Here is a 12,532-nt window from a genome sequence, read left to right as displayed (position 1 = left end):
TCTGAACGGGAACCCCTTTTGGTGTTTTAAGCATTATGTTATACTTTAGCTATTGAAAAATATTGCACAAATCTTTGAATCTATATTCTTTCAGAGCGAACGTTTTTAACTCAAATCGTTGCTTCTGGGCGTCCCTGGAACAACATATTTTCAGATGGGGGTCGGCGGCCAATTACATATATTTTTTAGGGTCCTTGACATGAAATATTGAGCACCACTGATATAGAAACACACTGTAGGTATTTCAGATTTTCTTTTTAGGCCTAAATGGGTTAAAAGGTGTTTTTTTTTTTTTAGAATCGACCTCAGTCCTAAATGGTACGCGCACGATCTAAGTGAACATCATGAACTCCAGTCAACAAAATACAGCCTGAATGGCCATACTGTACATGTAAATAGAGTGCAAAGAAAACAGTTCAGTGCTACAAAGTAGCAGGATAGCAGCTATACGCATAAAACCCAGCGTCGGACTAAACCTGAGGTCATCACCATGCTGGATCGTGGTGGACATTTTTGTCAAAATTTCATTTTTGCCAACGTACATAGACAATTAAGTGGGCAATAATATCACCAGAAATACAAGAGCTAGGAATGACCATGAAAGGTCTGTACCTCTGATATTGAACAAATGGAACCATTTGGTTCTATTTGTACACTCTCAGAGTCAAGGGGGGGTCTTCCTTGCAAATAAAACATTTGAGACTCCTTATATGCCAGGGTCATAGTAAAGCAGTGTCATACATATTCTGAAGAAAGCCTGGAGACTTGACATTCAGTCATTGGAAAGTCTCATGATCAAAATGAGATCACACAATGGTGTGTGAAAAAGAAAATCTAAAACTTGCCACGGACGAGACCAAGTCTTTGCCACGGATACATTATTTTTGTCATGTTGGTGACCCTACTGTATGAGCGCGCGCACGCGCACACACACACACACACACACACACACACACACACACACGTTGTGTAACTTGTGTGAGAGCTGTAGAATTATTCATTATTACACATAGTAAAGTTGAACTGAGCTGAACTTGATGACTTCATCACACACACACACACACACACACACACACACACACACACACACACACACACACACACACACACACACACACACACACACAGTGAACGGTTACATCCAGTGTGGGATTTTGAGTTCCAGTTGACAGCTGTGTAAACTGATGCGGTGGTCTGTCTGAAGAAGAAAAATATGAAAATAAAAAAATATATCTATAAATTATATATATATACTGTATACACTACTAATGCCATATAAAGTCAAAGTAATGTATTATTACAATTGACAAGTATGTTTGTAAATTTACTACGGTCAAAATGGCTTGGCAGGACATCGTAATAAGAAAATTAAGTTAGGCTTTAAAATAAAATCACTTGTGAAAATGAGGTGTGCCTTTTTTGCTTTTGTGGTCATCATGTAATAAAGGATGGATATAAACCACCCTGGCTTGTTTCTTCACTTTCTCATATGAAACAAAATGTGTTACAAGATATATTTATAATTTTTATATTGGCCATATGACGTCCTGCTTTGTCATTCAGTGCCATATGAATATTTGTGAATAATTGTTCTGGAAAGCACTTTGGGTCAACTGCTGTTGTTTTTAAATGTGCTATAAAAATAAAATTGACTTGAAAAAAATGACATGTAAAAAGTCCTAGTCCTTTGGCTAGCAAACCATTTGCTTCCTAAGTGGTGCCCTAAAGCCTAAACAACATTAAAGTCTGTAGACTTGGCTAGCAAACCATTTACTTCCTAAGTGGTGCCCTAGAGCCTAAACAACATATAGTCTGTAGACTTGGCTAGCAAATGACATGATTGTGCCCTAAACAAACATTAACAATAAAAATCCCAGACTTGGCTGCCATATGACGTAATTTTCAAAAGCCATGCATTGGAGGGGGTAGGGCGCTCAAAAAGATTACAGAAACGATCTCTGGCATCACTTGGCATTCAACGTGACACACGTCTGCTCTCTGCTATAGAGCGTCGCAGTCCCGCCCCCTACCATGGACCAGGAAATGTCGAATAATTCCACCCCATGTTACTGTATCTAAAACACCATGGTTAATAAATGTGGTGTGTGTGTGTGCGCATGCACGTGTGCTATCATTATACTAATTTCAAACTAGAAAGTGTTGCCTCTTGCAATACATTTTACCAGACTTTATAAGAGGAGATGCTGGTTATAATTATGTTGTCATACATTTAGACCTGAGATCAGATTCTAAAATGTCTTCTAAATCCTGACAGTTTTCTGAAAAAGCTATGTTTCTATGTCAGTGGTTCTTCGATTTTTCTAAAATAGCAGACCTACAAGCTCGTAGCGCGCCACTTGGTGGCGCGCTATGAGCTTGTAGATCTGCTATTTTTCAATAGCTAAAATATAACATAATGCTTAGTTAAAACACCAAAAGGGGTTCCTGTCCAGAATGGGTTAATAATGGGATGGAAAACACAATAGACGCCATATAGATTATTATGACATCATCATTACATAATAATGGAAGACCCCATATACCAGCGGTGTTCAACCAGTGGTCCAGGGACCACCAGTGGTCCATGAGGGGGTTCCAGGTGGTCCACAGCTAATTGATGGAGATTTTGTAAACAAATGGACCCTTATTATAGATCTTTAACTCTTGATAGTGTAAATTGGTATAAGGGTCCATTTGGTTTCATGTGTTACGCTCTCAAGAGTTATATTATTGTTGAACATCTGCATCAGTTAATTTAGTCTACACAATTATGTAGAATAATTGGTAACCCTTCATTTTACGATACAGTAATTACCAGGTAACTACCAGGTAATTACCTGGTAATAATAGGTAACTAGTATTAACCAAGGGGGCAGGCAGACTTTCCAACGTTGAAGCTCTCCTCCCTAGTGGTAGGAGGAGGGACTACAGGCGGACCCGTGGATTCATGACCGGGAAACCCCGTGCAGCTGGGCTTTAACATTGAGCGCTCGGTTGCACTTCCGCATTTGACCACCAAAATTTGGTGGTCAAATGCGGAAGTAGACGTTCTGAGACGGTACTTCCGGCAGTCTTCCGGGTGCTTCAAAACGCCACTGAGCAACTTCCACTGACATGAATAGCTGGGGGGGCGGAGCTTCGCGCCAGTTCAGTCTCTATTATATATATACTCTATGGTATTAACTGGTAGTTACATGGTAACTTCCAGATAAATTACTAAGTAATTACTATGTAATTACTAAGTATTCTCCCTGACAACTACCAGGTAATTACCCAGTATCTATAACTATTTACTGTATAATCTCCTGGTAATTGCATGGAACCTATACCATGGTAAAATGACACACTGGTTGCCAGGTAATTACCAAGTATGTTCCTGACAATTACCAGGTATTTATATGTTTTTACGTATGTAATTACCAGCTAACTACCTGTTATTTACAAGTATTTACTCTGCTACAGTACCAGGCACGATACCCATGTAGGTACTAAAGGTATACCAAGTATTTTCAACTCTGCTACTGTACCATGCAAGTTACCCAGTAGGTACAGTACTAGGTCATTACCAAGTATTTTGATCAACGTTTGCCTGTTATCTCTACTATGATACCAACTACCAACATCAATACAGCATGGAATTGTGGACAAAATCTCATCCAACGACAACCACCATAAGTTTTTGGTCTGAGGCTAAATGTCGCTAAATGTCATCAAATGGTGGTCCGTGGCTCAAATGCAGAATAAACAATGGACCTTGATATGAAATGGGTTGAAAAGCACTGCCATAGACCCACATGACCACAGCAGATACTATACACACAATGAACTGACAACAACAATAGCGTGGTTGTCCTGTGGCCAACGACACTAATCAAATATGTGCAACTAATGTATTAAGCAAAGCTTTAACCCATTTAGGCCTGACCTCAACATTTAGGCCTGACCTCAACATTTAAAAAATGTCTTCTAAATTCTGACAGTTTTCTGAAATAACTCATGTTTCTCAGTGGTGCTCAATATTTCATGTCAAGGACCCCAAAAATGTAATTGGCCACCGACCCCCATTTGAAAATATGTTGTTCCAGGGACCCCCCAGAAGCAAAGTTCTGAAAAAATATATATTCCAAATTTGCGCCACATTTTCACGATTTTTCAAAAATAGCAGACCTACAAGCTCGTAGCGCGCCACTCAGTGGCGCGCTATGAGCTTATAGATCTGCTATTTTTCAATAGCTAAATTATAACATAATGTTTAAAACACCAAAAGGGGTTCCCGAACAAAATGAGTTAAGCAAAGCTTTAAAGAATACTATGCTGACTCACAGATGTCGCAGAAGAAGATATACCATATGTCCACTAGGCACCACAGACTCCACCAAGAGAACCTTGTATGTTACAGACAGACCCCACAAAAGTCCTCATGTTGCCTGGCCAGGAGAACAGCGCTGTACGTTTTAAACAGGCCTCATAAAGTATAAAGTAACAGCTCAGCACTCCTCCCATATACGTTCGACTGGGTGTTAAGAGACCCCTCCCCATATGGTGTCTATGGTAAACAGCAGTGCATGGTGAAATATCTACAAGTAGGGGATTCAAAATGTACTCAAGTTCGGAGTTTGCTTCTGAGATGTTGTGTAGTAGAAGTATTGGAAATTGGAAATACGCAAGTACAAATGCCTCAAACTTGTACTACGGTACCTATAGGTAAACAGGCATATTGTAGCCTATACCCTCCCTTCATCATTTTGGTGAGCTTTGAGATCTGCCATTATCAAATGAATTTATTTTATCCATTTCATACCGTACGTTTGAAAATTGGGAAATGGGACCTTGTAAGATAAAGTTTACTTTTGGCACTACGTTTTACTTAAGTAAACAATGTACTCCGTCAATGGCCTTGACCGTGTGTTCCATGAACCAGATGGGACAGCTCTCAAAACATCTTGGCATGACAAGTGAGGTTTTTTTTTCGGGGGATAAGATAAGAATGCAGGAAAATGTTTGTCACTTTTTGCACTTTTTGTGATGGGGAGGGCCATTCTCTTACGTAACCTACACCTATATGATGATTTTTCGGTTTATACATATGCGTATATACACTGTATGTATGCCTTTAAATGTTCTGATAAATTGAAAATGGAGGACCCTGATGTAAACAACTCTTAGTTATTGTTCTGGTTTCATCCTCTTAGCAGATTTTGTATAACTTATGAGTTATGTGTTTTTGTAATTAACTCGTCCTTTTATCCTTGTTGTTTGGATCTTGTCGTCTATAATTAGGTCACATTAATGAGCATGTGGGCCAACAAATGAACAAGGGGTCCTTTGAGATTTAGCTTCTGCGTCCTGAAACATTTACCCAACGTCGGATAAATGGTAAATGGTGCATTTATATAGCGCCTTTATCCAAGGTCGCTTTACAGAGACTGTGCATTACATTCACCCCTTCACACACACATTCATACACTGATGGCAGCGGAAACCATGCAAGGCACCAACCAGCACATCAGGAGCAGGGTTCAGTGTCTTGCTCAAGGACACTTCGACACCAACTCTGGGGGAGCCCGGGTTTGAACTGGCGACCTTGCGGTTACCATCCGGAAACTCTACCCCTGAGCCACCACCGCCCCGGATACAAATACCTCTGTAGTACGTCGAAAACGGAAATGGAATACTGCATGTCTGAGCATACAAAGCATTAAGCTCAGCGATTGTTTGGACAGTTATTTTATTTTATATCAAAAACGAACAACGCTTGACAATATGAAAAAGTAAACAATAACCGAACAGGACAGAGTTCAAGGAATTGCATAACCGTTGCAAAATGTTTAGCATTGATGTCCCAAATCAGACTCTATTTCTCCCTGCTACTGACGGACAGGTTTCTTAACCAAAATGGACCTTAATTGGTTGAAAAAGTACTTGGTCATTTCTCGTTTCCTTCTACACCAAATCTCTTCGCCGGGAATAGCCAATCTGGAAATTCCAAAACTATTACTTTAAAAAAAGCAGATCTACAAGCCCGAAACGAGCTTGCGGATGTGCTACTTTTGATGCTTTTGTGTGACGCTGTTGTATGATCAAGTAGGCCTTACGAAGAAAAAGTGGTGCCCTAAAGCCTAAACAACATTAAAGTCCATAGACTTGGCTAGCAAACGATTTACTTCCCAAGTGGTGCCCTAAAGCCTAAACAACATTAAGGTCTGTAGACTTGGCTAGCAAATTAACCTAAACAAGTTCCCTAAACAAACAATACAAATCCCAGACTTGGCTGCCATATGACGTAATTTTCAAAAGCCATGCATTGGAGGGGATTAGTAAAAGATTACAGAAACGATCTCTGGCATCACTTGGCATTCAACGTGACACACGTTGAATGCCAAGTGATGCCAGAGATCAACAACAGCACAAAAACCTTAACATGGAGAAAAGAGTCACTAGCAAGGAGAAAAAGAGTGTGTGAATGTAGCCTATAGTCGAAAGAACTCCCAAGTGGTCATTATAAGGTCGGTCAGACCCAGGGCCAGTCACACCCTGCCCAGGCCAGTACGTTGGGAGGGTCAGACCCAGGGCTCCCAGCCCCGCCACACCCTGCCCAGCACGTTGGGGTCCATGGCCTGGTCCAGCAGACAGTCCACCTGCTGCTCCACCGAGAGGCCGTCGGCAGGCAGCCTGGCGCGCACGCTGTGCTCCCGGGAGCCCAGCGCCACGGCCTGCATGCCCTTGAAGGCCGCGTCCTTCTCGAAGCCCAGCTTCACCTCCTCACTGTGGAGGTAATAATAAAACACAGTGTAGCCCATTATTAATGCTGCGTTCACACGGGCAGATGCAAAGATGCAGTCTACCATTCATTGTCAATGTACAGTACAGTAAGCGAGCGACATGAAGATGCAAAGATGTTTCCGACGTTTGTAGCAGCTGCAAAAGCTACAAAGCTGCAAATAAGATGAACTGGCTTCAACTTCAGCTACAGAGTTGGAAAGCTACAAATACGCTGTGTAGCTTTGCATCTGCCTGTATTAATACATTCAAAACCTCACTCAAAACCCACCTCTTCAGGATAGCCTTCCCCAGCTGAGGTCTGGTTAGGATGTCCCCTCCCCCCTTTCCCTCGTTTATCCTTTTATCTTTTTAACCCTGTACTGTTGATGCATCTGTTATGTTTTGCTTTGTTTTTTTCTTAATAAAGTCTGTTCCTAGTGTTCCTATGTAAAGCGCTTTGGGTATTTAGAAAAGCGCAATATCAATTTGAGCTATTATTATTATTATTATTAATAAAACACATGAGAAAGCCACTGTCCTCACTGTGGAAATAAAACACATGTGTTAGGACTAGGAGTGAGTCAGTTAATCGAAACTAATCGATTTCAGGGAATGAAGCAACAATGAAGCAACATAATCTCATGATTGATGTCTTGCTGTTATCATCATTGTAAATGTTGCTGCTGTTCTACTGTATATGCAGCCTGCCAGTTGAAGAAATCACAGATTGAGGCTTTAACGATTGATTTACAGACATTTCGGGGCCATTCGTTCGTGTGGAAGATGCTTCTGAACGTGTTCTATTGATAGTTTTACAACAGGTAGTTTAGACGAAGCAGGGCGATGTGCTATTTTTTAAGAACTTAATGTCTAACCCTAACCCCTCTGGGTAAAGGCCTGTGGTTTACCCTCCCAAACACGATGAAATGTGTTTGAATGTCTAAAGAGGTGGGTTTTCTAAATATTTAACCAATGGAAAGTATTAACAAGAGCTTGTGATTGAATACTACAAACTACATTAGATGCATTGGAACACTTTCCTGAAAAGTTAAAATGATTGGACCATACAGGGTTTCAACCTGACAGGCCATAATTATACTGCAATGATTTTGACAATGATGATGATAATAATTCAGTAATTCATAATAATTATTAATAATAATTAATTCAGAGTATTATTTTATTCTTGTATGAATTATGCTGTCTTTTAACTAAGAGAAACATTAGGCTATTTAGTTTTGGTGTGTTTTGTACTTGGAAAAACACATGACAAATAAAGCAATCTTGAATCTTGACAATGGTGAGTGACGGTGTTGTGGGACCAATGCCTGTCGGACTGTTAGTATGTCTAACCAACGTATGCGCCCCGTTTACGATGTCCGGGTTCATTTATTACTGGTTCACCTACCTGGTTAGGACGTCCGGGTTAATTTATTACTGGTTCACCTACCTGGTTAGGACGTCCGGGTTAAATTATTACTGGTTCACCTACCTGGTTAGGACGTCCGGGTTAAATTATTACTGGTTCACCTACCTGGTTAGGACGTCCGGGTTAAATTATTACTGGTTCACTTACCTGGTTAGGACGTCCGGGTTAAATTATTACTGGTTCACTTACCTGGTTAGGACGTCCGGGTTAAATTATTACTGGTTCACTTACCTGGTTAGGACGTCCGGGGCTAATTATTACTGGTTCACCTACCTGGTTAGGACGGCCGGGTTTGCCCCTTCCAGTTTCCTCCTGGCGAAGAGGACCTTCTGCAATGGGTACCAGTTGATCTCCTTGGTGTCGACGGACTCCGTCCATGTGCCGCCCTTCTTCAGCTGTTTCATCTCAAAGTTCTGGGGAGAGGAGAGGAGGTTGAGACACAAGCGTCATTCGTTCTATACCTGGGGTCCAGTGTAGAGCAAACGTTATGAATTAAACACTTTTTAACTCATATCTTTGCTTCCGGGGGGGTCCCTGAAACAACACATTTTCAGAATTACATATGTTTAAGGGTCCTTGACATGAAATAGTTTGAGAACCACTAAGACATTTTGTGGAATCTTGTCTCAGGTCGTAATGTGTTAACACAAATTGTCACTTTTGGGGGTCCCTGGCATTGGCACCTCATAGCTGCATTGGCAGCTATGAGTGTGCGGCTATACATTTCTTTCACTCAGTATTAACTTTCCCGTTTGGCTGGCACCTCACAAGGACTGGTGTGCTGTGCATCATTTTGCTTAATGGTCCCTGGAACAAAACATGGGGTGTGGGGGGGGGGGTCCCCGGCCAAATATATATAAATTTGGGGGTCCTTTGCACGGAAACCACTGCGAGCCACTGCTGCGACAAAGCACACCCTCCTCCTCCTCACTAACCTTCCAGTCCAGGGAGGGCTCTTTGACGAACACGTCCATGGTGTTGAGCAGCAGCTCCGGCTCGGCCCGGTACGCTCTGAGGGCATGCACCATGACGCTCTGGATCAGACCCGCCTCCTTCAGGGGCTGCATGACGTTCAAGAACTGACCCGTCAGCCGGAACGGCATGAGCTCCGGCACCGGGAGGAACTGTCAGGGAGAGGAGAGAAGAATCATGAGCTCTGTGGTAAGAGGAGGAACTGTCAGGGAGAGGAGAGAAGAATCATGAGCTCTGTGGTAAGAGGAGGAACTGTCAGGGAGAGGACAGAAGAATCATGAGCTCTGTGGTAAGAGGAGGAACTGTCAGGGAGAGGAGAGAAGAATCATGAGCTTTGGGAGGAGAGAAGAATCATGAGCTCTGTGGTAAGAGGAGGAACTGTCAGGGAGAGGAGAGAAGAATCCTGAGCTCTGTGGTAAGAGGAGGAACTGTCAGGGAGAGGAGAGAAGAATCATGAGCTCTGTGGTAAGAGGGGGAACTGTCAGGGAGAGGAGAGAAGAATCATGAGCTCTGTGGTAAGAGGAGGAACTGTCAGGGAGAGGAGAGAAGAATCATGAGCTCTGTGGTAAGAGGAGGAACTGTCAGGGAGAAGAATCATGAGCTCTGTGGTAAGAGGAGAAACTGTCAGGGAGAGGAGAGAAGATTCATGAGCTCTGTGGTAAGAGGAGGAACTGTCAGGGAGAGGACAGAAGATTCATGAGCTTTGGCCTGACAGCGTGTCGCATGTTTGAGTCCCGTTCATGACGACCTTTGCTGCATGTCTCTCCCCTTCTCTCTCTCCCCCACTTTCCTGTCCATCTGCACTTGATACTATCAATAAAGGCAGAAAAGAAAAGAAAAACTAAAATGTTTCTAAACTAAACATTTTCGTTAACTGAACTAAATAAAAACTATAATAAAAACAACAATAACTAACTTAAACTAAAATGAACTGATATTACAGACAAAATGCCCTTAGTTTTTCTTGTTACCAACAGTAACTGAATATATATATATTTTTTAAATGGTATCTTTTGTTGAGATTTATTAACAATAGACCTACTTTGACCTTTTTGAATCCTGCACCTGACAAATAACCCAAAGTATGAAAAAAAGAAAGAAAAAAACCTACACTAAAACTAATACAAACTAAACTAAATTAAGCGGTGTCACAAAAATAAAAACTTATAAAATCTAGCAAACCTTATTAAAACTAATGAAAACTAACTGAATTAGAAAAAAAGAGGCAAAACGAAACTAAACTATCATGAAAAATACAAAACTATTATGACCTTGGGGTGGGGGTGAGAAGAATCATGTTTCTTTATTTATTTTCCTCGTGCACGCTCCGTTGTTTTGTGGCATTTTCCGTGAGAGAAGAAGCAGCAAACATCTTAACACGTTGTGTGCCCACGCAAAAGTGGGTGAAAATCACTTTCACCTAGAAAATCCATTCATTTTTTTTTATTCAGCTTACTGTGGAGACACATGCTGGAACTTTTTACTTTGAAATGTTTTATAGTTTCTGAGTTATTTAACTTAAACGCCCAATGCATTCTCAATGGCAATAACACAAACTTTGGCACCACGTATTCAAAAAATAATAATAATTTTTTTGATACAAAAAAAAAAAAAAAAACGCACTGCACGTGCGGTAATACCAAAGACGTCCACAGACGTCTTGGACACAAGATGTGTTAAAGTGCACCACCAACCTGCGTGGCCGAGCCGAAGGCGTGACCAAAGTCGATGCCGATCATCCCGCCCGTCTCCATGTTGATCATGAAGTTGGAGAGGTGGCGGTCTCCGATGCCCAGGAGCCAGTGGCTCACACACAGCAGGGAGTGGGAGCTGATGAAGTGAGAGCGCAGGGACAGGAAGGCCTCTGGGCTGGTGCTCATACGAACAAACGCTCTCCTGGGAAAGGAGAGAGGGAACAATTTATGTAAGTCGCTGTGTTAAAGCTCTCCTGGAAAAGGAGGCAGAACAATCCCATGTTTTTATGTAATTCCCTGTGTTAAGTCCCCGGTTGAAGGGTTGGATCACGCTTTGAAGATATGGGGGGTACCTTCACATGGCGGCCATGAAAAAACGGGCTGGCAACTGTGTGAATATGCCGAATAGGCAGAGAGCTCTGGCTATGAATGACTACAGATGATGGACAGGGCGACTTACTTGAGCTGGTCAGCGGGCACGAGCTGTGACATCTTTGTGAAGTTGGCGACGGTTTCAGCGCGACTCGCCTTTCTGGGGGGAAAGAGACAGCACATATAGATAGATGTAGGATGTGTGTTGCCTCTGTTAAGATGGTTTGTATCACAATACAAGTGATAGATGTAGGATGTGTGTTGCCTCTGTTAGATGGTTTGTATCACAATACAAGTGATAGATGTAGGATGTGTTGCATCTGTTAGATGGTTTGTATCACAATACAAGTGATAGATGTAGGTTGTGTTGCCTCTGTTAAGATGATTTGTATCACAATACAAGTGATAGATGTAGGATGTGTTGCCTCTGTTAGGTGGTTTGTATCACAATACAAGTGATAGATGTAGGATGTGTTGCCTCTGTTAAGATGATTTGTATCACAATACAAGTGATAGATGTAGGATGTGTTGCCTCTGTTAAGATGATTTGTATCACAATACAAGTGATAGATGTAGGATGTGTTGCATCTGTTAGATGGTTTGTATCACAATACAAGTGATAGATGTAGGATGTGTGTTGCCTCTGTTAGATGGTTTGTATCACAATACAAGTGATAGATGTAGGATGTGTTGCATCTGTTAGATGGTTTGTATCACAATACAAGTGATAGATGTAGGATGTGTGTTGCCTCTGTTAAGATGGTTTGTATCACAATACAAGTGATAGATGTAGGATGTGTGTTGCCTCTGTTAGATGGTTTGTATCACAATACAAGTGATAGATGTAGGATGTGTGTTGCCTCTGTTAGGTTTGTATCACAATACAAGTGATAGATGTAGGATGTGTTGCCTCTGTTAGATGGTTTGTATCACAATACAAGTGATAGATGTAGGATGTGTGTTGCCTCTGTTAAGATGATTTGTATCACAATACAAGTGATAGATGTAGGATGTGTGTTGCCTCTGTTAAGATGATTTGTATCACAATACAAGTGATAGATGTAGGATGTGTTGCCTCTGTTAGATGGTTTCTATCACAATACAAGTGATTTGACTTACTTGTAAGACTCAGCATATCTCCTAATAGGTTGGACCTTTGGACCAACTTTGTCCAGCCATTTCTCATACATCTCCACGGGCCTTAAAGAAAATGAAAATAAAATCACAGACTACACCTTAAGACCCTTAAAGGTTTCATGACATTCATTTTCATTTATTTTTTGTTTTTCTTTTAGGTTCTATG

General features: G+C 41.5%; 1 protein-coding gene across 1 annotated transcript in view; it reads right to left on the bottom strand.

The window, feature by feature from the left end:
• Positions 1-6,412: 6,412 nt before the first annotated feature.
• The window catches only part of prkdc (protein kinase, DNA-activated, catalytic subunit), a 96,582-nt gene continuing 90,462 nt past the window's right edge, over positions 6,413-12,532 (bottom strand). The window contains exons 82-87 of the mRNA XM_079490291.1: positions 12,349-12,429; positions 11,318-11,389; positions 10,858-11,059; positions 9,127-9,315; positions 8,465-8,604; positions 6,413-6,765 (exon numbers count right to left, since the gene is read on the bottom strand). Coding sequence (XP_079346417.1) covers positions 6,561-6,765; positions 8,465-8,604; positions 9,127-9,315; positions 10,858-11,059; positions 11,318-11,389; positions 12,349-12,429 — 889 coding nt within the window. The 3' untranslated portion in view covers positions 6,413-6,560. The remainder of the gene's footprint in view (positions 6,766-8,464; positions 8,605-9,126; positions 9,316-10,857; positions 11,060-11,317; positions 11,390-12,348; positions 12,430-12,532) is intronic.

The sequence above is a fragment of the Electrona antarctica genome (genome assembly GCF_951216825.1).
Source record: "Electrona antarctica genome assembly, chromosome: 20".
NCBI classification, from domain to species: domain Eukaryota; kingdom Metazoa; phylum Chordata; class Actinopteri; order Myctophiformes; family Myctophidae; genus Electrona; species Electrona antarctica.
This window is presented reverse-complemented; position numbering and strand designations above follow the sequence as displayed.